General features: G+C 37.4%; 1 protein-coding gene across 2 annotated transcripts in view; it reads left to right on the forward strand.

Moving 5' to 3' along the window:
• ITPR2 (inositol 1,4,5-trisphosphate receptor type 2) overlaps nt 1-21,851 on the forward strand; it is a 604,865-nt gene that overhangs the window by 268,384 nt on the left and 314,630 nt on the right. For both annotated transcript variants that reach the window (XM_004006770.5, XM_060413298.1), the window contains exons 27-32: nt 3,665-3,754; nt 3,836-3,961; nt 9,228-9,350; nt 10,239-10,439; nt 13,007-13,258; nt 15,968-16,093. In XM_004006770.5, the coding sequence (XP_004006819.2) occupies nt 3,665-3,754; nt 3,836-3,961; nt 9,228-9,350; nt 10,239-10,439; nt 13,007-13,258; nt 15,968-16,093 (918 nt within the window). The remainder of the gene's footprint in view (nt 1-3,664; nt 3,755-3,835; nt 3,962-9,227; nt 9,351-10,238; nt 10,440-13,006; nt 13,259-15,967; nt 16,094-21,851) is intronic.

A 21,851-nucleotide genomic window follows, 5' to 3' on the forward strand; every position in this document is an offset into this window, starting at 1 on the left:
GGGATAAATTACATAACTGCATAAATTACACTTCTACATTGTACACTTTACTAATATGTTATCATTAGAATAAAGCCAGGACTTTGTAGATTTGGCCACTAACCTAGGGACAAAGAGGTATAGGATCTAAAAAATATATAATCAATTTCTTTCCTTTCTGGAGGAAGAAAGGGCAACTTTACTTGGAGCAGCTTGGCATTAAATAAGAAAATAAAACCTAACTGTAGTTATATAGTTTACATATTTCTTAAATTCCCCTGATCACTGCTTTGGGATCATCCACATGTTCTATGAGTTAATATTTTTGTTCAGTTTAATTACATTGAATTATTTTCTGAAATTAAAAGGGGCCGTTCACTGAATTCTCCAGCATTCCCTCCTTTGTTGACTGCTGGCAATTTTAAATTAAAATAATTTTTCTTTATAATTTCCATACTTAGGAAGTTTAGCATTGTCTACATCCTCCCTTGGGCAGAACTAAAGAGCATAACTTTTGTAATGTAGAACATCTTCCCTGAGATTACTTTTCTTAAAACAAGACAGTTGCTTTTTCTGCAGGCCGTTGCTTGAAAAATAGACTTAAATATATCTGCCAAAGCTTTGCCTCTATATTTGACTGATTTTTTAAAAAGTTGAAATATATCAGAAGGATCTCCTTTCTACCTTAGGAACTTTGTCAGTCTTTAGACTTGGTAACATCTTAATCTTGGATTGGAATACAAACTTAGGTTTCTTTAATATTTTTTCTTTTCCAGAAAAAAATGAATATGGCCTTTTAAAATTCAGCCTTCACCTTTGTGATCAGAAAAAGGAAATTTAATTATATTTCTACCTTTGCAATGTCTACTTCTCATCAATAAATTATTTTTCTGTCAAGTAGAAACCCTGTTTCTCATATGCTGTGACCTCCAACCTCTTCCATCCAAATAGCTTCCATTCATATGAGGCACTGGGGCCCTTTACCGCTTCTGTTCATACATTGGCCTCACTTACGTATATATTTTACATTTTCTTCTGTAACTTTTTTGGATTTACTTAGTGTTTATTGTCTTGCAGATACTATCTCCCATTCTTTTTTCTTTTTTGTTTACCTAGGGTGGAAATTGGATTGCTTTCATTTCCTTCCTAGGATTTATTAGCATAGATGACACAACCCTGGAAGGTAACAGGAACAGTGTTAATGCTTTCAGTGTTTTTATTCGTGACTTTTTGTGGTTCCAGGTCCATTCAGTGAAAGAAACAAAGTGGTCAGAAAGTCTTGGAGAATATCCTGTCGTAATAAAACAAAGTGGAATTTAAAGACAATGGTAGTCAACCAGAGAATCAGATGCTAAAGACAATTTTAGTCATTCAGTCATTGACACATAAAACAATTTTAGTACAGTAGATTATTCTTTCGAGAAACTTAGTGGGGGTAATAATCCAAGGTGCAAGATGACTTCCTTTCCTTCATGGAAAGTGCTCAGTCAGCCTCAACTTGGGCTGTGGCTTTGGAGTTCAGAAAGAATCCGTAGAGGATAGAAACTTTTCACCTGCAGAAACAGGGATGAATCAGAGAGAAAAGGTGGGGGAGATGGAATTTAAAAATCTGAGTTTCAAAAGTTCTTTTTCTCTGAGACACAGCAGGGAATGCAGACAGTTTTGTGGATGATACTGGATGTTTCCAATGCAGAAGAGACAGCATCATGTAGGGGAATTTTCTTATGCTCAGTAAAATGAGAGAAGAGTTACTTGCTAAAGTGGAGTTCAGATTGAGAGCCTCCCTCTTGGATGATGTTTGCCTGGAGAAAAGTCAAAGAGAAACATGGAGCTTCCTGAGCAGTGGTGGTAACTCCACACCTGACCAAGTCACTCTCTTGCTTGAAACCTTGGATCAGAAATCTTTGACTAGCTAGGAAAACACAATGATTTTTCTTTCTTGGTTTGAATTTATTTTGTGATTTATCATGGAATGCAATAGGAAAAATAGGGACAAATAAAATTATATCAATTAACTTCATATATACATATATTTTTAACTTTCTCCTAGGCTTAAATTACCTGGAGAAGGGAATGGCAACCCACTCCAGTGTTCTTGCCTGGAGAATCTCAGGGACAGAAGGGCCTGGTGGGCTGCTGTCTATGGGGTCGCACAGGGTCGGACACGACTGAAGCAGCAGCAGCAAGCTTAGATTGGCGTCCCATTTAACTGTGAGAGCTCAGCACCTTCAATGTAGTCAGGAATACAGGGTGTTTTTTAAACCACCCTTGATATTCATCCCAAATGCAATTTTGTACTAGTTGTAGATCAGGGAGGTGGTCAGGCCCCACTCCACCTAACTGCCTACTTTTGCAGCGTGCTTTGTCAGTTCTCGTCATTTTCTGTACACCATTGTGCCTTCCTTTCTACAGCACCTTTGAGCAAGGTGCCTTCACCTAACTAATGTCTCCTGCCCGTTCGCATGTCTCTTGTACTTAACTGAATTGTTTTCATCTTTCAAGACCTTGGCTTAAACTTGCCTGCTTCATAAAGCTGTCTAAAATTATATCTAGTCTCCTTCTCTCTGTCTCTGTGAATAATAAATTCTGCTCAGTTCAGATCTTTATTTTCATATTTCTCCCTGCTTTCTTAGGTAGACTGCAATTTCTTGTGGGAAGAACCATATCTTCTATTTCTTATATCCACTCACCATTGTCTAGTACCAGGCATGCGTTAAGGATTAGTAAATGTTTGGCGATTGTATTATAACTGGTGTTTTATTTTCATATGATGACTCCAATAATTGGTATTTAAAATATGTACACCACTTAATATTTGTCTTTTATTGTGCTACTGCAGATAATGGTTGTTATAATAAAATGTTTCTGGTGTTCTGGGTCCTATTAATATACTTTGTTAATTTAAAATATTATTTTTAATTTACATTTTCTTTCTTTCTTTTTTTTTCATTTTCATGGTCTATATGTGATTGTTCGGCCCCTAGTCATGACTCCTAAGAATGTCATGATAACCTGTCAGAGAATTCTTGGGTTAAGGTGTTTTTGCCTCTCATCTCTGAAATTATGCTTCATTATGATATGCTCCTTCAGTCTTTTTTTTTTTTCCAGCAGTTTATCCCTGATAATAAAACTTTGCCTGCTGTGCTCTGAAATTTTACCATTCCTTTTTCTATGGGCCATATAAGGTCTGATACATTTAGCATAAGGAAATGCACTGAGAATGTTACCTGTTATTCCTTTTCCTTTCTAACTTACTCATTAATTATTAGTAATGCCATAGATCTTGTAATATTTTTTCTCTCTTTTGGCTGCATTGGGACTCCCCTGAGGCATGTGGGGGCTTTGCTAGTTGAGGCACATGGACTTAGTTGCCCCATGGCATATGAAATCTTAGTTCCCCAACCAGGGATTGAACCCACATCCCCTGCATTGGAAGGCAGATTCCACTGGACAACCAGGGAAGTCCCAGATCTTGTAATTTGGTTGTTATTTGGAAGTGGTTATTTGCATGACTCCTTGAAGCCAAGGAGCTTTTTATGAGGTAAAAAGGTACCAAAGAAACATTTAAGTTGACTAATAAATTTATCACAAAATAATTTCAAAATGTATTTCTTATTTTTACAGAAGAACCAAATGTATTATGAAGCTATACAGAGCATAAAATGCATCTTTGTGTTTATTTTAGGACTCAAACATTTTAAGTCCAGTGCAAGATGGAACAAAGAAACCTCAGATTGACAGCAATAAGAGCAACAACTATCGGATTGTAAAGGAGGTCAGCAGCTAGTTTTATGTCTGTTGATTATATTTAATATTGTACTTTCTATGGTTAATGATTTTCTTCTTGTTTGGAAAGATTTTGATTAGGCTCAGTAAACTCTGCGTCCAGAACAAAAAGTGTCGCAATCAACATCAACGATTACTGAAAAATATGGGAGCCCATTCAGTGGTGTTGGATCTGCTGCAGATACCTTATGAAAAGGTGAGTTTTTAGGTTCTGTTTTCCTTTTTTAATTTTGAGGCAATTTCAGTATAGCAAAGTTGCAATTAATATTTTCCCCAAACCCTTTGCAAGTAAGTTGCCAACCTGATGCCCTACCTCCCCTGGGCCCTTTAGTGTGTTTTCCCTGTGAACATCGCCCCATAACACCCTTCCAGATTGAGAAAGAACATGGCCCTCTGCTGCCATCTCATCCTCACAAGCCATTCACGTGCTCCCATCATCCTAATCACGTACTGTTTGACAAAAAGATCCACTTCAGAAACAGGTGCTGTTTGGTGTCATGTCCATTTAAACCTCCTCATGCTGGACCTCTCATGACCTGGACACTTTTGAAGACAGACCAGCTATTCTGAAGACTGGCTCTTCATTTGGATCATCTGACTTTGCCTCATGATTGAATTCAGTTATGCATCTTTGGCAGGAACGTTACAGGAGTGACACTTAAGTTTTTCCCACCGCTTCCTATCAGACAGCGTGCAATTTTGATTTGCCTCATGACCGGTGATGTTTACTTGGGTCACTTGATAAAGATGGTGTCTGCCAGAATTCTCACTGTGAGCCACTCAGTTTTCCTCTGTTATAAATATTTTGTGGCACAATTCTTTGAAACTAAGTAAATATTCCATTTTTGATTAAAATTTCTTTTTTTTAACCTTTTAAGAAATTTTTTTAAACTGGAAAACAGTGGCTTCACAATGTTGTGTTGATTTCTGCTGTACAACAACGTGAATCAGCTATAAGTATACACATATCCCCTCCTGTTTGAGCTTCCTTCCCCATGTATCCCACCCCGTAGGTCATCACAGAACACTGAACTGAGCTCCCTGTGCCATATATCGCAGCTTCCATTAGCTGGCTATTTTTATTAAACCTTTGATTTATTCATTCATTTATTTATTTATTTTAGTATGGACTCATGGATGCTCATTTCACATAATAGGTTACATTAGGTTTCTATCATTATTTATTTTGACTGTCCCAAATTGGGCCAGTGGAGCCTCTTTGGGTTAGTTGCCTGTCCTCTAACATGGCCTCATCAGTCTTCGAGTGATTCATCACTTAATTGCACATTAAAATGTTCTAAGCTCACCTTGCATTTTTCTTGTTTCACCTGGAATTAGCTGTTTCTTCAGGAAGCTCCAGATCTGTTTGGGGGAGAATGGTATTTGGGAGAAAAATTCTGAGAACGTAATGTACTTATTTCTGTAGGGGTTTTGCTTCTTTAGGTCCTCTAAGTAGACAGATCTAGAGGATATATGTGTGTGTGAGTATAATTACTCACTTATTAATATACTGTTTATAACTCATCTTCCACCATCACTGCTCTCCCTTCCTCCTTTAGGCTCTGACCTCCATCTGCGAATAGATGCCGTGTTTATCTCTTGGAATCCAACCATGCCAGGCCATATACCATTCCCACTTGGACTTTTCACTTCTCTTATTGAATTGCCCCCTGTCTGACTTAGTTGCATTTTAATATGTATATTTATAAGGTGGTATAATTCAAACTATGTTAGAGAATACGGTAAAAGAATTATTGAAAAGCAGCCGCACGTATTAACTCCTTAGTATTTATAATTCAAATTATTATGTCTTTGATATTGTAACACAGGCATATGACATGTAATGAAGTCCCTTTTTCTAAAAATATAACTATACTGTTGAGTGTTTTACTACTACTTTATGTTTGTGGGTTTTCTATTTTATTATTATATTTTTATTGAAATATTACTCATTTATGATATTAGTTTCAGGTGTCCAGCAAAGTGATTTAAAATATTTTTATAATCACAAAATGATGTCAGCATACAAAGTTATTACAATATTATTGGCTATATTCCCTATGCTGTACATTACATCCTTTGTTTATTTTATAACTAGTTTATTTTATAAGTGAAAGTCTGTAACTCTTAATCTTCTCCACCTATTCATCCCCTCATCCCACTCCACTCTGGTAACCCTCAGTTTGTTCTCTGTATCTATAAATCTGTTTCTGTTTTGTTTGCTTGCTTGTTTTCTCTTTTAGACTCTACATATAGGTGAACTCATGTAGTGTTTGTCTTTTTCTGATTTATTTCAGTTACATAATACCCTCAAGGTTCATCAGTGTTGTCACACATGATAAGATTCTGTTCTTTTTGGCTAAGTTTTATTCCATTGTGTGTGTATCTATCTATCTATATGTGTGTGTGTATACATATATATATATCTCACATCTTCTTGACCCATTCATGGAGACTTAGTTTGCTTTTGTATCTTGACTATTGTAAACAATGCTCCAGTGAACACGTGGGTGCATATATCTTTTTGAATTAGTGTTTTTGTTTTCTTCAGAAAAATACTCAATGTGGAACCTCTGGATCATATGATAGTTCTGTTTTTAATTTTTGAGGAAACTTTATACTGTTTCTATAGTGGCTATACCAATTTATGTCTCCACCAACAGTGCACAAGGGTTCTCCTTTCTCTAAATTTTCACCAACACTTGTTACTGTTTTTGACAATAGTCTTTCTAGCAGGCGTGAGTTGATATCTCACTGTGGTTTTGATTTGCACTTCCTTGATAATTGGGCTTCCCTGGTGGTTCAGCTGGTAAAGAATCCCCCTTCAGTGCAGGAGACCTGGGTTTGATCTCTGGGTTGGGAAGATTCCCTGGAGAAGGGAATGACTACCCACTCCAGTATTCTGGCCTAGAGAATTTCATGGACTTGCAGAGTTGCAGAGAGTCAGACACAACTGAGCGACTTTCACTTTCACTTCCTTGATAGTGATGTTGAGCATCTTTTCATGTGTTTGATAGCCATCTGTGTGTCTTCTTTGGAAAAAAAATGTCTGTTCAGTGCCTTCGCCTATTTCTTTCTTTCTTTCTTTCTTTTTTTTTTTTTTGATGTTGAGATTCATGAGTTTTTGTGTGTTAGCCCCTTATTAGATACATCATTTGCAAATATCTTGTCCCATTCAGTATTTTGCTTTTTTGTTTTGTTGATAGTTTCCTTTGCTGTGCCAAAACTTTTTAATTTAATCAAATTTTAATTTAATCAAATCAGGTCCCATTTGTTTACTTTTGCTTTTGTTTCCCTTGCTTGAGGAGACATCCAAAAAGTGTTGCTGAGACCAATGTCAAAAGTATACAGCCTGTATTTTCTTCTAGGATTTTTATGATTTCAGGTCTTAGATTTAAGTCTTGAATCCATTTTGAGTCTGTTTTTGTATATGGTATAAGATAGTAGATTCTTTCGCATGTAGCTGTCCAATTTCACCAATACTAAGAAGTTCTGTTTTCCCCAAGGTGTGTGCTTGTCTTCTTTTTCATTCTTTCCTGATACATTTTCTCCAGTCTCTTCATCAGCCTAGAATATCTAAACCAAGTGATTTTTAACTTGCATCACCTAAATTTTGAATAAAAGGTTGAAGAATTTTCCTACACATCACTGAAAAGCACATACAATGTGGTATCATCTGTCTCAGAGCTCATTCCTAGGTTAATTGACCACATGTTTTTGGGTTTATCTCTGGGCTCTCTGTTTCGTTCCACTGATTTATGTGTCTGTTTTTGTGCCACCATCATACTGTTTGAATCACTGTAGCATTGTAATATAGTTTAAAATCAGGAAGCATGGATGTCCAGCTTTGCTCTTTTTTCTCAAGATTGTTTTGGATATTAAGGGTCTTTTGTGGTTCCGTATAAATCTTAGAATTATTTCTGTGAAAAATGCCACTGGGGTTTTCTCAGCTTTAATAACTAGATTGTTCATAAACAAGCAAAAAAAAGCATAAGATGACAGCTTCAAAGAAATACCAATTCTAGTAGAATTGCCCCTGCCATTCTTCTGTACTGGCTGGCTTTTCTGTGTGAATTGAGTGTTCCTGTAGCTGAAGTTGCCTTGATGTTTTTTCGCTATGCCTAGACTACAAATGTAAAAGAAAATACTAGTATATTTTGAAATAAAAACTTCCTATTTTCAAGATGGGAATGGAGTTTTTGGACATAATTATTAGTCTAGTTAGTTCATCCCTATTTTAAATATGAGGAAATGAGTCTATTAATGATCTTAGGCTGTTGGTTTAGTTATATATGGCATAAAATTTAGACTCTCAGATTAGGAAAAAAGAAAACAATAAAATGTTGAATTATTTTAATATAAACTGTGACTCAAAACATAAATCCATTTTGTGTATCTGACACTGCCACATGACCTAGCCTAAAAAAATTTTAGTTGGTTTCAGTGATATTTGAAAAGATAACTTTTAAGAAGAAAACTTTGCATTCTTTGTGAGTTTTGAAACTCAAGTTTCTTATTGAAATTTTTATTAGCAACAAAGTACTTTATCATAGGACTTTGGGAAAGGACAGTGAATAAGGAAACAACTTAAGAGTATGTGTGCTAAGAAAGAGGGGACAAAGGGGAAGAGGAAGGCGAAAAGTGAAGAGATAAAGGAAAAGAATGAGATGGAAAAAAGAGGCAAAGTAAGTAGCAAAAGAAGCAGGCACAGAGAAAGGAGAGCAGAGAATAGAGGGAAGGTCATAAATACTGGGTTGGCTAGAGTTTGTTCAAGATTTTTATAAGCCGCTATGCAACAACCTGAATGAACTTTTTGACCAACTTCAATATGTATAATTTACAGAGTGGGGAAGAGAGGGCAGGTGAGTGGAGAGAAGAGGGAATGAGAGCAGGAGAGAAGGAGCAGAAGGAGCCAGAGGAGGAGGGATAAATGCCTGGAGAAGAAAGGGAGGAGCTGGAGAAACGGGGGATAGAGATGATACAAGAATGAGGAGAAACAGAAAGCAGAAGGATCAGGAGGCTCCAGGTACACTGAAACACTGGAAGAAGGTAAATCAAAGAGAGGGAAGGAAAGAGAGGGATTGGAGGATGCAGGGCAGAAGGGAACAGAACTGGGGAGAGTGAGGAGGCCAGAGAAAGAGGAACCGGGGACAGAGGAGGTGTGGGGACAGATGCAGGGGAGAAGGGGCAGCTTTGTACAGCGATGGGAAATTATAGTGGACAAGTGGGAAGATTGAGGAGAACGAGAAATGGACTGTGAAACAAAAAGGGGAGCAGAACAGCTAATAGAATGAAGATGAGGGGAGAGACATCTGCAAAATGGGAAGAAGTGTTGACGCAGAAAGGAGACTATAAAACAGTGAAGAAAACAGGAAAAAATGCTTGTGTAAAAAAAAATATTCTTTGATAGTATTTTCGCTCTGTGTGTTTCTCTGTATCATGTTCTACTTTTTAACTTCCAGAACGATGAGAAGATGAATGAAGTAATGAATCTGGCTCACACATTCTTGCAGAATTTCTGTCGGGGAAATCCACAGAATCAAGTTCTCCTCCATAAACATCTGAATTTGTTCTTAACCCCTGGTGTAAGTATTTGAGTGACTTCTAATATTTATAGTATTTATAGTAAAGTGTCCATGTCATTTCTTTTAGCAACATTAATGAATAGAATTTTATTCATCTTTGTGCATGTGTGCGTGCTAAGTCACTTCAGTTGTGTCCAACTCTTTGCAACCCCATGGGCTGTAGTCCACCAGCGTCCTCTGTCTGTGGAATTCTTGAGACAAGAATGCTATAGCGGGTTGCGATGCCCTCCTCTAGGGGATTTTCCCTATCCAGGGCTTCAACCCGAATCTCTTAAGTTTCCTGCATTGGCGGACAGGTTTGTTGCCACTAGTGCCACCTGGGAGGCCCCATATTCATCTTCATCACCTCATTTTATTCCTTGTAGGGGCTTCTTCCCCTGAAAGTGACTATCTTTCCTTTAAGGGAACATTTAAAGAAACTTGAAAAATTACACAAATCTTACCTGCAGATGGCAACTTCATTTTTATGTACATAGTTAGGAAAAAGATAAGGTACAGCAAAGACTAAGTGTGATGCCACGAGTAAGTAAATATGAAAAACTCGAGGGTGGAGTTTCCTCTGCTCTGTAAAACATGTGTCAGCGAATACTAAGGAAGAGCCATGTTTGAATAGTACATGATTACATTAATCTCAAGAATACTGTTGCCAACCTGTTGACCTTTATAATAAGCTCCCTTTTCCAACTAAATTCCTTTGTGAGCTCAGTTTTTTTATTTTTATTTTTTAAATGCTGAATAATCTCATTGCATTTTGTGGAAGAGAAAACTCACTGCAATTTTGCATAAAATAGAAAACTGATCACAAGCCGGGTAATATGGTCTAAATGTTACTGTAAAATAGAAAACTGATCTTGTCAGAATTACAAGGGCACATTCCTTTGTGTGTAGCTCCTTGAAGCAGAAACCGTGCGGCACATCTTCATGAACAATTACCATCTGTGCAATGAAATTAGCGAGAGGGTTGTCCAGCACTTTGTGCACTGCATTGAGACACATGGCCGCCACGTGGAGTACCTAAGGTTTCTGCAGACGATTGTCAAAGCAGATGGGAAATACGTGAAGAAATGCCAGGATATGGTAATGACCGAGGTATGTTCTCAGTTTGCATTTTACCAGCTTCGCATAAATGATATGCTCAAATACATGTTTTCTGTTAATTTTGAGTGAAAAAAATCCCCCAACAACATAGGTTTGGAAAATAATTTGAGTACAACTCTTAAGCATAAATGTATTTTGCTTAGGTGTAGGGAAGTGACATATCATAAGGTGATGTTATAATTTTCTAGGAGTGTATTTTTCTTTTTGAGCCTTAATGAATTTGTGTATTTTAAATAATGGGTAAAATCCTATGAAATGTTATAGATTATTTAAAATGAAAGTGATTAAAATTTATATTTTTAAGTTTCAAAATATAACAAAAATGGATTAAACTCTGCTTTTCGAGTGCCTTTATTACTGTGTTCCTGTAATCCTAAAATGGATGTTCTTTGCTACTATTTACAGAGGGCTTTGAAGGAAATGAAATTAATAGAAATTATCTGTCAGTCATTTTTTACATTTGGAAGCTTAGCTCTTCAGAGTCAGTTAAAAATTTAAGAAAAGCAAATGGATGATGTACTCCATTTATTTTGCCCTCTTCATTATGATATTTCTCACTGAGCCAGATTTATACAGTGAATGAGTTACTTACTAGGAACCAAGTGATACTTTGGAGAATGGATGTGTGTGTGCTCTTAAGTCACTTCAGTTGTGTCCGACTCTTTGCAACCCTATGGACTGTAGCCTGCCAGGTTCCTCTATCCATGCTATTCTCAAGGCAAGAATGCTGGAGTGGCTTGCCATGCCCTCCTCCAGGGCATCTTCCTGACTCAGGGATTGAACCCATATCTCTTATGTCTCCTGCATTGGCAGGCGGGTTCTTTACCACTAGCGCCACCTCGGAAGCCTACTTTGGAGAACACTTTGAGCCTATGTGGTGGGTAGATCATTGCCCTGTGACCTAATGTTCTCTAAAGGCCTGGATGGATTAAAGCAAAGCAGCTTTCAACCATCTACAAACAGTTACTTAGTGGATTATATTGATTTGGGGGAATTTTCATAATTATACACTTTAAATTTGGGATGGGAATAATTTCTGTATTGTTACAATGTGAGTCCCTCTTGCCCCATAAAAATTTCAAAGTTAATTCAGTGTAAAGTCCTGAATTTTTAATGTAAATTATTGTTATTAAACATTTAAGGAGCATTTTAAATTTGTGAAATTTACCTATCTGTATTTGCATTCATAATAGTTCTCCTTTGCCTAGAAATGTGGCAATTAATTCGATTTTGGAAAATCATCATGGAAAGAATTAAAATGGGAAAGCAGCAAATAGTTAAGCAAGTCCAAGGGCATTTATTAGGTGACGTGTTTCTATATGTAAAGCAATATTTATAATTTTATGTTAATATATACATTTTTGACACAAATACATTCTCTTTCAATAGAACTTTCCGTGTAAGCCAGTTAATTGTCTTATCAATTTAAGTATATTATCAATTCAAATAAAATAGAGAAAAAATTATGTAATCTGTGTTACCTACCAAAATATTTCCCACTGGGGGTAGAAAATTGGTACTAGAATAGACAAAAAGAATTGAGGCCAGCGCAGGTCCTGACCTGTCTGTGGTTTGGGGTTGCTATCTGCCTCATAAAGCAAAGTAGAGGGTTTGTCTCCTGGGAAGACAAAAGTTGTCTTCTCTGCAGAAGCCTCTTACATAACTAGCCTGGGCATCTTCCAGGAATAGGAGGGCGAGAATTGAGACTTCATGAAGCTGGGTTTTCAGTTGAGGGAGAGAGAGAAGATAGCAGTGATAGTCTGGAGTGGAGTGTTATTACCTCCAGAACTCATCACTGTTAACTCAGCCAGGGCTTCACGGCAAAGTAGATTCCTTAATAAAATAATACTGTTTTCCCCTCAAATAGACAATAAGACGTTGTGGTGATTTAGCAATAAAATTAAATCCTGCTGGAAACTCCACTTTAGTTAGTTTGTTACACAAACAAAACAGGAAGGAAAATTTATTTCCTAGAGGCCCCTACTTATTCATTCTTTGTCTCTCTCTTTTTTTAAGCTTGTATTTCTCTTTTTATTTTTCTGCTTTTACCTCCATCCTCTACTGATATCTACAACAAATGGTATCTGCAAATTCTTGTAGAGTTACATTTGGCTATGTGTACTTGCTTACTTATTCCATCACTATTGAAGGGGATGGGGATATTTTAATTCATAGTAAAATGAGACTTATGAGATTTCTCATACTTGGCGATGGCATCTACCGTTTGAAATTCAAGAAAGTAACTTTATTGGAATATCTTGGAGGTTTAATTTCAGTGGCTAACTCATTGAACAGCTTCTAGTCATCTGTGTCATTTATTCTCAATGCCATGTACCTCTCCCATATCTCCTCAACTGGTTTTGATGACTTTCATAATTAATCACTTCACACATGAATACAATCTTTTTGCCATCCTGCTTTGGTATAGTTCTGCTTTTGCAATGTTATCTATGTTTTTACAAAGATTTACACATGTTTCCACATAGACCAAGCCTTTGGAAATAACTGCAAGGATGAACATTTGGACTGCTATATAGACTCTCTTATTATCATTTCAGTTGATAAATGGGGGTGAAGATGTGCTGATATTTTACAATGATAGAGCATCATTTCCCATCCTTCTTCATATGATGTGTTCAGAGAGAGACCGAGGGGATGAGAGTGGCCCCTTAGCCTACCACATCACCCTCGTGGAGTTGCTGGCAGCATGCACAGAGGGGAAAAATGTCTACACTGAAATCAAGTGCAATTCCCTTCTGCCCCTGGACGACATAGTGAGGGTGGTGACCCATGATGACTGCATCCCTGAGGTAAGCCTGGCAAAAGCTTAGCAGCTATAGAATTGTTTTCAATTTCTAGTAAGTGCCAGAAGTCCTCCTATGGTTATTTATAATGAGATAACACACTTAGTCACAGAATAGTACCTAGGTATATAATTAGGCAAATTTAAAAATCATTAAAACTTACTTTTTTGTTCTACAAGGGACTATGAAAGTTGATAAGCCTTTTTAAGAGTATAGCCACTGTTAGTTTTCTAGAAATTCCACTATAGAAATTTCTAGGTATGGTATTGTGATCAGACTTAAACATTTACTTGTAACTTCTAGTATGTTTTGAGCATAAAACAGGTGCTTCATGAATAATTCACAGTCATCAATAGAGGCTAGATTGGTGCTGCAGGACCACTATTAGATTCTCTAGGTTTACCTTTGCTTTATGGAATAGCAGCTTTCTTGGAAACATGGACACATCTTTTCCTTTATTCATACATCGCCTACCCTCCATCCTAGTTTGGCATGACAGGCAGGGAAAAAACTCATTAGAGACTGGTTGTCTGCCAGGTGCATTAATGAAGCTTCCAGGAATGTATATGACAATAATTTCTTTTTTTATACTGTTCTAGTGTATTGTTGCAAAGTTTATAAATATGTGATATGCTAAATCCAAACATTTTAAATCACAGTAACTTTAAAAGACACCAGGTTAGGTTAATTTTCCTATTTCCAAATAGTCCTGCATAGTGATGGACTTGAAAGTATATTTTTTATGAAATTTTTTAGGATTGCTCACACCTCAAACCAAGAGTACTTTATGCCTTGATTGTTTTGAAGTAAGGTAGCAAAGAAAGGAAGCATAGTGTTGTGATTAAATTGTGGGTTCTGTCTTTATTTGAAGTCCTGATTCTAGCCAGTCAGTTCTCTCTGACATAGCACTCTAACCTCTTATATTCACCTGCTTCACCCCTCTTCATCCTTTAGATCCTGATTCAAGTATTACTTCTTCAAAGAAGACCCTCCTGGCTTCTAGTTTTAGAGCCTATAAAAGTCTATAATTTGAAATTTGACATTTGAATTTTATTGATTAACAAATGTCTGTAGTCTTTTCATTCTTTACCAAGATTATGAGCTCAGTGAGAGTAACAGCTGGGTCTATTTATAGTTACCATTATATTCTCTAAGCCTGGACCTACATTTAATAAATATGTTTTGAGTGAATGAGTGAATGGGTTGAAGAATGAGTCAGAATCTTGGATCGGTTACTTCCTACCTGTGTGACTGACTCCAGCAGGTGACTTAACCTTTCTCATTGTCAGTTTACACAATTTTGAGTATAATAACTATAGTCCATATCTGGTAGAATTGCTGGGGAATTAAATTAAGATATTGCAGAATCTCCAGAATGCTGGAGAGCCTGACGCCTCCTAACCCTGTAATGCAGCCTTGACACAGGCACCCCGTGGTTGAAGGTTTTAGACCTCAGTCAAGTAGTGATAACGTCTAAGGCCATAAAAGCTGGCCTTGTATTCCTGTTGATTCTAACTTGGATTCTATGAATCTTTTTTTTTTTTTTTTTAAGAGTGATACTTGTTTATTTATTTTTTTTGTTACTTTTATTTTATTTTATTTTTTTCAGCTTTTTTCCCCATTTCTTTTTTTTTTTTTAGTTTTTTATTTTCTAAATTTTAAAATCTTTAATTCTTACATGCTGATTTTTTTTACCTGATTTTTTTATATATGTGATTTTTACTGGGGAAATTTATAGCCTTCATCACATTTTCATAAAGAGAAAGAGGAAAGACAAGGAGAGAGGAAAAAAAGAGGAAAGAAAAGAAAAACAAAAACTATTGGCCTGTGCACTTTAGTAATGGTATATGCTGGTGAGACTCATCCCAGTCTCTTATGAGAAGGTTTGCTAAATCTGGAAAAATACTTTAATACATCTTAAAATAATACCATTTTTTTTTGTAAACTGTGAGCCTGATTCTTCTCAGAAATAGCAATTTAATTGTTTTTGAATGGCAATACAGTATTATTTACTCAACATATTTAAGTGTTGTGTTAGATCTCTCTTGGTTGCAATGGACAGAAACCTAATTTAGACTCGTTTAAATTTTAAAAGGGAATTTTATATATTGGCTTCAGGATTTGGAAATTTGAAAGATGGTTATTCAGATGAGTCAAGAGGTTCAAGCAGTGTCAGAGTTCCATCTATCTCTTGTTCCCTTTTCCTTTGTGGTTTTGCCTCATGCCCTTTTTTCTGAGCATGATTTTCCTCTAAACACCCGGAGAAGAGGCTTCTTGGAGTTCAGGTTTACCTTGTTCCATCTGACAATGAGAGAGAGAAAGAGAGAGAGAGAGGATGAATATGAATGAATGAATGACAGACACAAAGGGAAAGGAGGTGGGGAGATGTGAGAGAGTAGAGGGAGGGAGAGAGAAAGGGACACTGGTCTCAGATATGTCAGACTTGGTCTACATGAAGTTCACATTCTCACACCAATCACTGGGCCCAGGGGAACAGAATACTAGGCCATGTGTTTACCCTGGGTCAGGGGATGAAATATCTTAGTAAAAGAAAGGAGATAGGCGTGCTCTCTGGGTAGACACAGATCATACTATAATTTACTATAGGAAATAAGAGTTTTATTTAACCGTTCCTAATAGATATTTGAAAATGAAGAATGTAGAAAAAAGTAAAAGAAAAAACTTACTTTCTTTTATATTTGAAACTTGGCACAGGTTAAAATTGCTTATGTGAATTTTGTTAATCACTGTTACGTTGACACTGAAGTGGAAATGAAAGAAATCTACACAAGTAACCACATTTGGAAATTATTTGAGAACTTCTTGGTGGATATGGCAAGGGTAAGTTATGTTTTGACCATTCAATGCTGCTTCATGTTTAGTAAGGTTGCTGATGTAGCTTTTGACTAAATAGCGTCAAGCAGCTATTGATAGATGAAAACTTAAACCCGCTATGTTTGGATGTCATCTGTTACATTCATGAAGTTGTGACTGTGTTTCACAGGACTGTGAGTGAGATTTAATGAGTTAAGGTACACAAAATGCCAGTACAGTGTATATGGCAACAAGGTATTCATTTTCATTTTTACCACTGATTATATTGGTCTATTAGTAAGCAGAATTTTAGTAGCCATCTTACATTGGTTAGAGAAGCTATTTGGCAGAGATCAATTTATTCAGCCTCATGTCAATTACAAACTGTAGGTGGAAGAAGTCTCACGATATCTTGACTATGGCTTTCAGTCAGGTAGGTACTTGACCATACTAGTTGGGACCTAACACTGCCCACTGTTGCCTATGAGAGTGTGTTCCAGTAATTTAATCATCTGCTGTTTTTACTCATGGCAGCCAAAATGCAGTCTGCTTTTTACTTTGAGTCCATTTTCTCGTGTTTTGCTTTATTTGAGGGTTGGGAAGGACACATGTAGATTGGTTGGCATTTTCTGGATATTGTCTAGCTTATGTTTTTGTTCTGTTAATATTGACTGAATGAAGGAAGGAAGGAAGGAAGGACCCTTTGATAGCACTTAATTTTAGTTAGTATATTTTATGCCCCTTCTAAGCATACTGAATTATCAAAATGTCCAAACTCTATTATTTCAGGTTTGTTTTTTTTTTTTTTTTTACAGGGGGCTGGGGATCTTCTTCTTTAAAATTATGGGACATACTGTTCAATTAAGGGTTTCACTAATAGAAGATAATGTATAGCTAACTCCTTAGACGTGTTATGACTTATGGTGGCCTGTCCCAGTCCTTTGGCCTCCTGCATTCCTGAGTGCTGTGGTTTACATGGGTCTTACTAAGATGTACTGAAGGAGGGGAGTTGATGAAATCCACATGAATGGATGCTGATTTTATCCATTATCTCACTGCCTCCTTACAGTTCTTTCTGGAAGGAGGAAGGACAAAGGGGATATAAGGAAACAACTGCAGACCCAGACATCCAGGACCAATGTTAGATAACAATAAATCACATATTCTAGTCCAGGCACTTATATTTAGTCAGGATTAGCAGGTGGAATGTATTTATTTTGTCTTTGATGTGGGGGAGTATGCTTGAGCTTCGCTGTGTTCACATGTGCGTGAAGTAAAGCAGTTCCTGTTTTACTGTATTTCTGTAGACCTTCAAAGCCACTCGTTACCTTCCTCAGGTGGACCTGCACCTGTGGAGGAGTCATCCTGTCTTACACAGCACTACATACCACTCGTATTTACCCTTGTGACCTTGTGAAAGTGCTTCTAAATGACTAGCCACAAGTATCTCTGGACGCCTTGGAGTGAACAACGGTTTACATGCTGATGGCTGAGGTTTAAAACTGCATGTGCGGGAAGATAGTAAAAATATTGCAGACTGATTTGCAGATTTGCACAGTGCTTTGGACTAAAGATAAGGTTGAAAAGACCAGAGTCACACTCTAGACAGCATGTGCTGCAAAGCTAACAGGATTTTTATGTTTAAACTAAAGAAAGCTAATGATAACTGTCATTGATCATGCTACCTTGGAAACGGTCTTTCCATTGATGTGTTTATTCATAAGGCTAAGGGGTACATTTTTGTTTTAAAGTGTGTGTGTAGCCAGGATTTTTATTTTATTTTGATTAAGTAGACATAGTGTTATTAGTATTAAAGGCTCTAAGGGAATTTCATGGTCTTCTTGGTCTATTCAGTCCTTATGTCTAACCACAATAGCTTAACTATACTGCAGAAAGCATTTTTTCTTTCCTTCTTGTTTCCCTCCCTCTTGTTTATGTCAAGCAGGAACTCTTTTATCCCCTCATTGAGAAAGATAAGGAATCACCCTTCTTATGTCAGGGAAGGGACAGGAAACCTGACTTTGCATATCTAGGATTTGTCTTTCTGCCTTGAAGAAAGTTTAAGGAGCTACCACACACTTTCAAATTCAAATTCAAATTCAAATATATATATATATATATATATATATATGTATATATATAGGTAAGTAAGTATAATGTGGCCTTTTAGGTAAATTTTCAGTTCAGTAGAGCAGTAATTCTCAAACTTTTAGTAAGCAGTAGAATTATGTGCAGGGTTTGATAGAACACAGATTGCTGGACCCCACCCCCATAGTTTCTGATTCAGTAAAAGAAAGTCTTTGCATTTTTAAGAAGTTTTCACATGGTCCTGAAGATGCTGGTTTAGGGACCACACTTTGATAATCACTGAAGTAGGGCAGGATTGTTAAGACTAGGCATTTTAGAGGCATTAGCCAGACCAGCGTTAAAATTTAGATTCTGCCTCTTTTTTTTTCTTTTTCTTTCTTTCTTTATTTATTTTAATTGGAGGCTAATTAATTTAGATTCTGCATCTTAATAGCTCAGTTATCTTGTTGGGCAAGACACCTACCCCTCTGACGCTGAATTTCCTATTTTGTAAAATCGATACAATAACAATGCATTCTTTATAGTGTTACTGGGAGGATTCAATGAGATAATGGGTATATAGGTCTTAACACAGGCATGGCACTTAGGAAGAGAGTTGGTACTATCATCCGTTTTATCCATATCATGGTAACTTCACTGGTATTATTAAAAGGTTATATGTAGCCTTTAAAGCAATTTCAAGTAGTTTCCCCAAGACCCAATAATAATATGGAGGATGACCTGAATGAGGACCATCCAACACAGGCGAGACCCAGAAGCCATGTTGGTGAAGCTGGACACAGGCAACAGCAACCTGACATAGAGATGGACTAAATTCAGATGTTATAACAAAGTTATGAAATCCTGGGGCAACTGATTTCCATCACTGAGACAGGTGAAGGTAATCTGGAGGAAAGGCATTTGGTAAATTGGACCTGAAGAACCATAGGATCTCAGGGTTGAAAGAAAGTGGCAATCCTGCAGTTCAGTGTTCAGTTCAGTTCATTTCAGTTCAGTCGCTCAGTCGTGTTTGACTCTTTGCAACCCCATGAATCGCAGCATGCCAGGCCTCCCTGTCCATCACCAACTCCCGGAGTTCACTCAGACTCACGTCCATCGAGTCCGTGATGCCATCCAGCCATCTCATCCTCGGTTGTCCCTTTCTCCTCCTGCCCCCAATCCCTCCCAGCATCAGAGTCTTTTCCAATGAGTCAACTCTTCGCATGAGGTGGCCAAAGTACTGGAGTTTCAGCTTTAGCATATTCCTTCCAAAGAAATCCCAGGGCTGATCTCCTTCAGTGTTCAGTACCTGCCTGTATATTTCCATTAACAGTGGCTTCAGTCTTCTTTTTTGGGGGAGACAACTGGTTCCATTACTAGAAAACTTGTTAAAAGGTCTTATATTGATCCAGATTTTTATGTTATAATTTTTTACCTATTTTTCCTTTTGTAGCAACATAGAATGATTCATTTCAGAAAAGATGTGGGTGTTTGCTAGTCTCCTTGTTAGTGATCTAGTTTGAAATGATAAAGGTATACAACTTAAAGGAACTTAAGATCATCTAGGTTGACCTGATAATTTTGCTCCCAAGTTCCAGAGAGATTAATTTGCTAGCATAGGATATTTTGCCTGGCTGGTAACAGAACTGGAAGGCCTGCGGGTGCTGAATCCAGGGTTCTTCACGCAGTAACTTCTCAAGTATGTTGTGATAGCCCTCACGTCTCCTGTTGTTTTCTCCATGACTTTCGGTGGTTCTTATTCCGTTAAGATTTCTTGGCTTGTTTGCAGTATGCTTTTGAATTCTCTCTAATATTTTAGTGTTTTAAACATGGTATTCAGGATGGAACCCAGTGCTTCAGGCAAGGTTCAACTAGCGCAAGTATGTATGTGTGTGCACGTGCGCATAGGCTCAGTTGCTCAGTTGTGTCTGACTGTTTGCAACCCCATAGACTGTATAGCCTGCCAGACTCCTCTCTCCACGGAATTTCTTCAGGCAGCAATATTGGAGTGGGTTGCCATTTCCTCCTCTAGGGGATCTTCCTGACCCAGGGATCAAACCTGTCTGTGTCTCTGTATCTCTTGCATTAGCAGGCAGATTCTTTACAATTAGTGCCACCTGGGAAGTGCAAGCCAGCACAAGGCTGATGATTAAAACTTTGGAGAGCAATCCTGTTTGAAAGGCAAATGAAATATTGATGTGTGGTGGCCCTCAGACCACCTTCCACCTTTGCCTTCATGTTTCTCCGAAGTCAGCACCACCAAGTTCCTTTTGTTTGCTCTTGGTAAAGTCCTCTAAAGAGTCCCTTAATTAGTATCTTTCATGTTCCTGTTTGTACTCCCTTGTCTTTTATCTTGTTAAGACCCATGTAAGAAAAGTTTTCCTAAAGACAGTTTTTACTAAACCAAATTTGTTTAGTTTTAATTTTTATTATTCTTAAATATTTGTTTATTTGCACTGGCTTGTTTCATATACTTATTCTATTCTGATTTTCTGACAGAACCAGCATCCATAGCCTATAAATACACCAGATTTAGACAGACAGCAAAGCTGTCAGGCCTATGAAAAGTTGTTTTAACTGTCTTTTAGAGAGAGCATTTAACAACAGCCCACTTTGATCTCTGTGTCAGTGCAGCTAAAATCGGTGTTTGTAAGACAGAAATGCTTTTCTTTGCTCCATAACTGATTGTTGTTGCAGAGTCAGGAGATTTGAGTCCTATTAGAAGGCACATGGAGAGGGGTGAGCTGTGGTCAGTGTTAGCCTCAGACTTTTTTTCCTTTTGAAGATGTTCCTAATTTTGCTACCAATTCCTAGGTTCTCTAATGGTCAACAATACTCTAAGTGATGTACTGGCAGATGAAATTAGGCTGAGGAATAACTTAGAGACACACCTGCCACAGTGTCATGTCCCTGTCTCATCAAACACTGCTTAACAGGACAAATCAGAGTATTTCATTTCCAAGTAGATCACTTGAGCGCCTTTGGCTTACAAAACAGGTAGGAAATAACAGAAAAGATACAATGTATATGTACTTTTAAACACACTTTCCAGGTTCTCTAATTTGATAGAATTGAATAGGTTTGCTTTGCTTGATGAATTGATTCCATAATTTTCTTCATTGGTTTTTAAGTTGAACGAGCCACTGAGAAGTCTCATTCTAAGGCCTTCTTTTTAAAATGCATTTATTTTTGGTTTTGGCTGTGGGCTACTCTCTAGTTGTAGTGTGGGGGCTTCTCTCATCACTGTGGCTTCTCTGGTTGCAGGGCGTGGGCACACAGGTCATGAGGACTTCAGGAGCTGTGACTCTCACGCTCTAGGTGTATGGGCTCAGTAGTTGTGACACATGGGCTTAGTTACCCCGTGGCATGTAGGATCTTCCCTGATCAGGGATCAAACACAAGTGCCCTGTATTAGCAGGCAGATTCTTAACCACTGGACCACCAGGGAAGTCCCTTCTAAAAAGCCTGTTGGGTAGCATCACTGACTCAATGGATATGAGTCTGAGCAAAATCCAAGAGATAGTGAGAACAGGGAAGCCTGGCATGCTACAGTTCATGGGGTTACAGGGTGTCAAACATGAATTAGCAATTGAACAACAATAGCTAGCACGGCAGGCAAGTGAAGAATGTAAGTATTCTAAAAGTGTTATTTTGTATGTAGCACCAGTCCCTCAGTTGTAATTCTGCTTTTCTTTTCAGCTTTCATGATGAATTTATA

Source organism: Ovis aries, chromosome 3 (genome assembly GCF_016772045.2).
Source record: "Ovis aries strain OAR_USU_Benz2616 breed Rambouillet chromosome 3, ARS-UI_Ramb_v3.0, whole genome shotgun sequence".
Classification (NCBI taxonomy): Eukaryota; Metazoa; Chordata; class Mammalia; order Artiodactyla; family Bovidae; genus Ovis; species Ovis aries.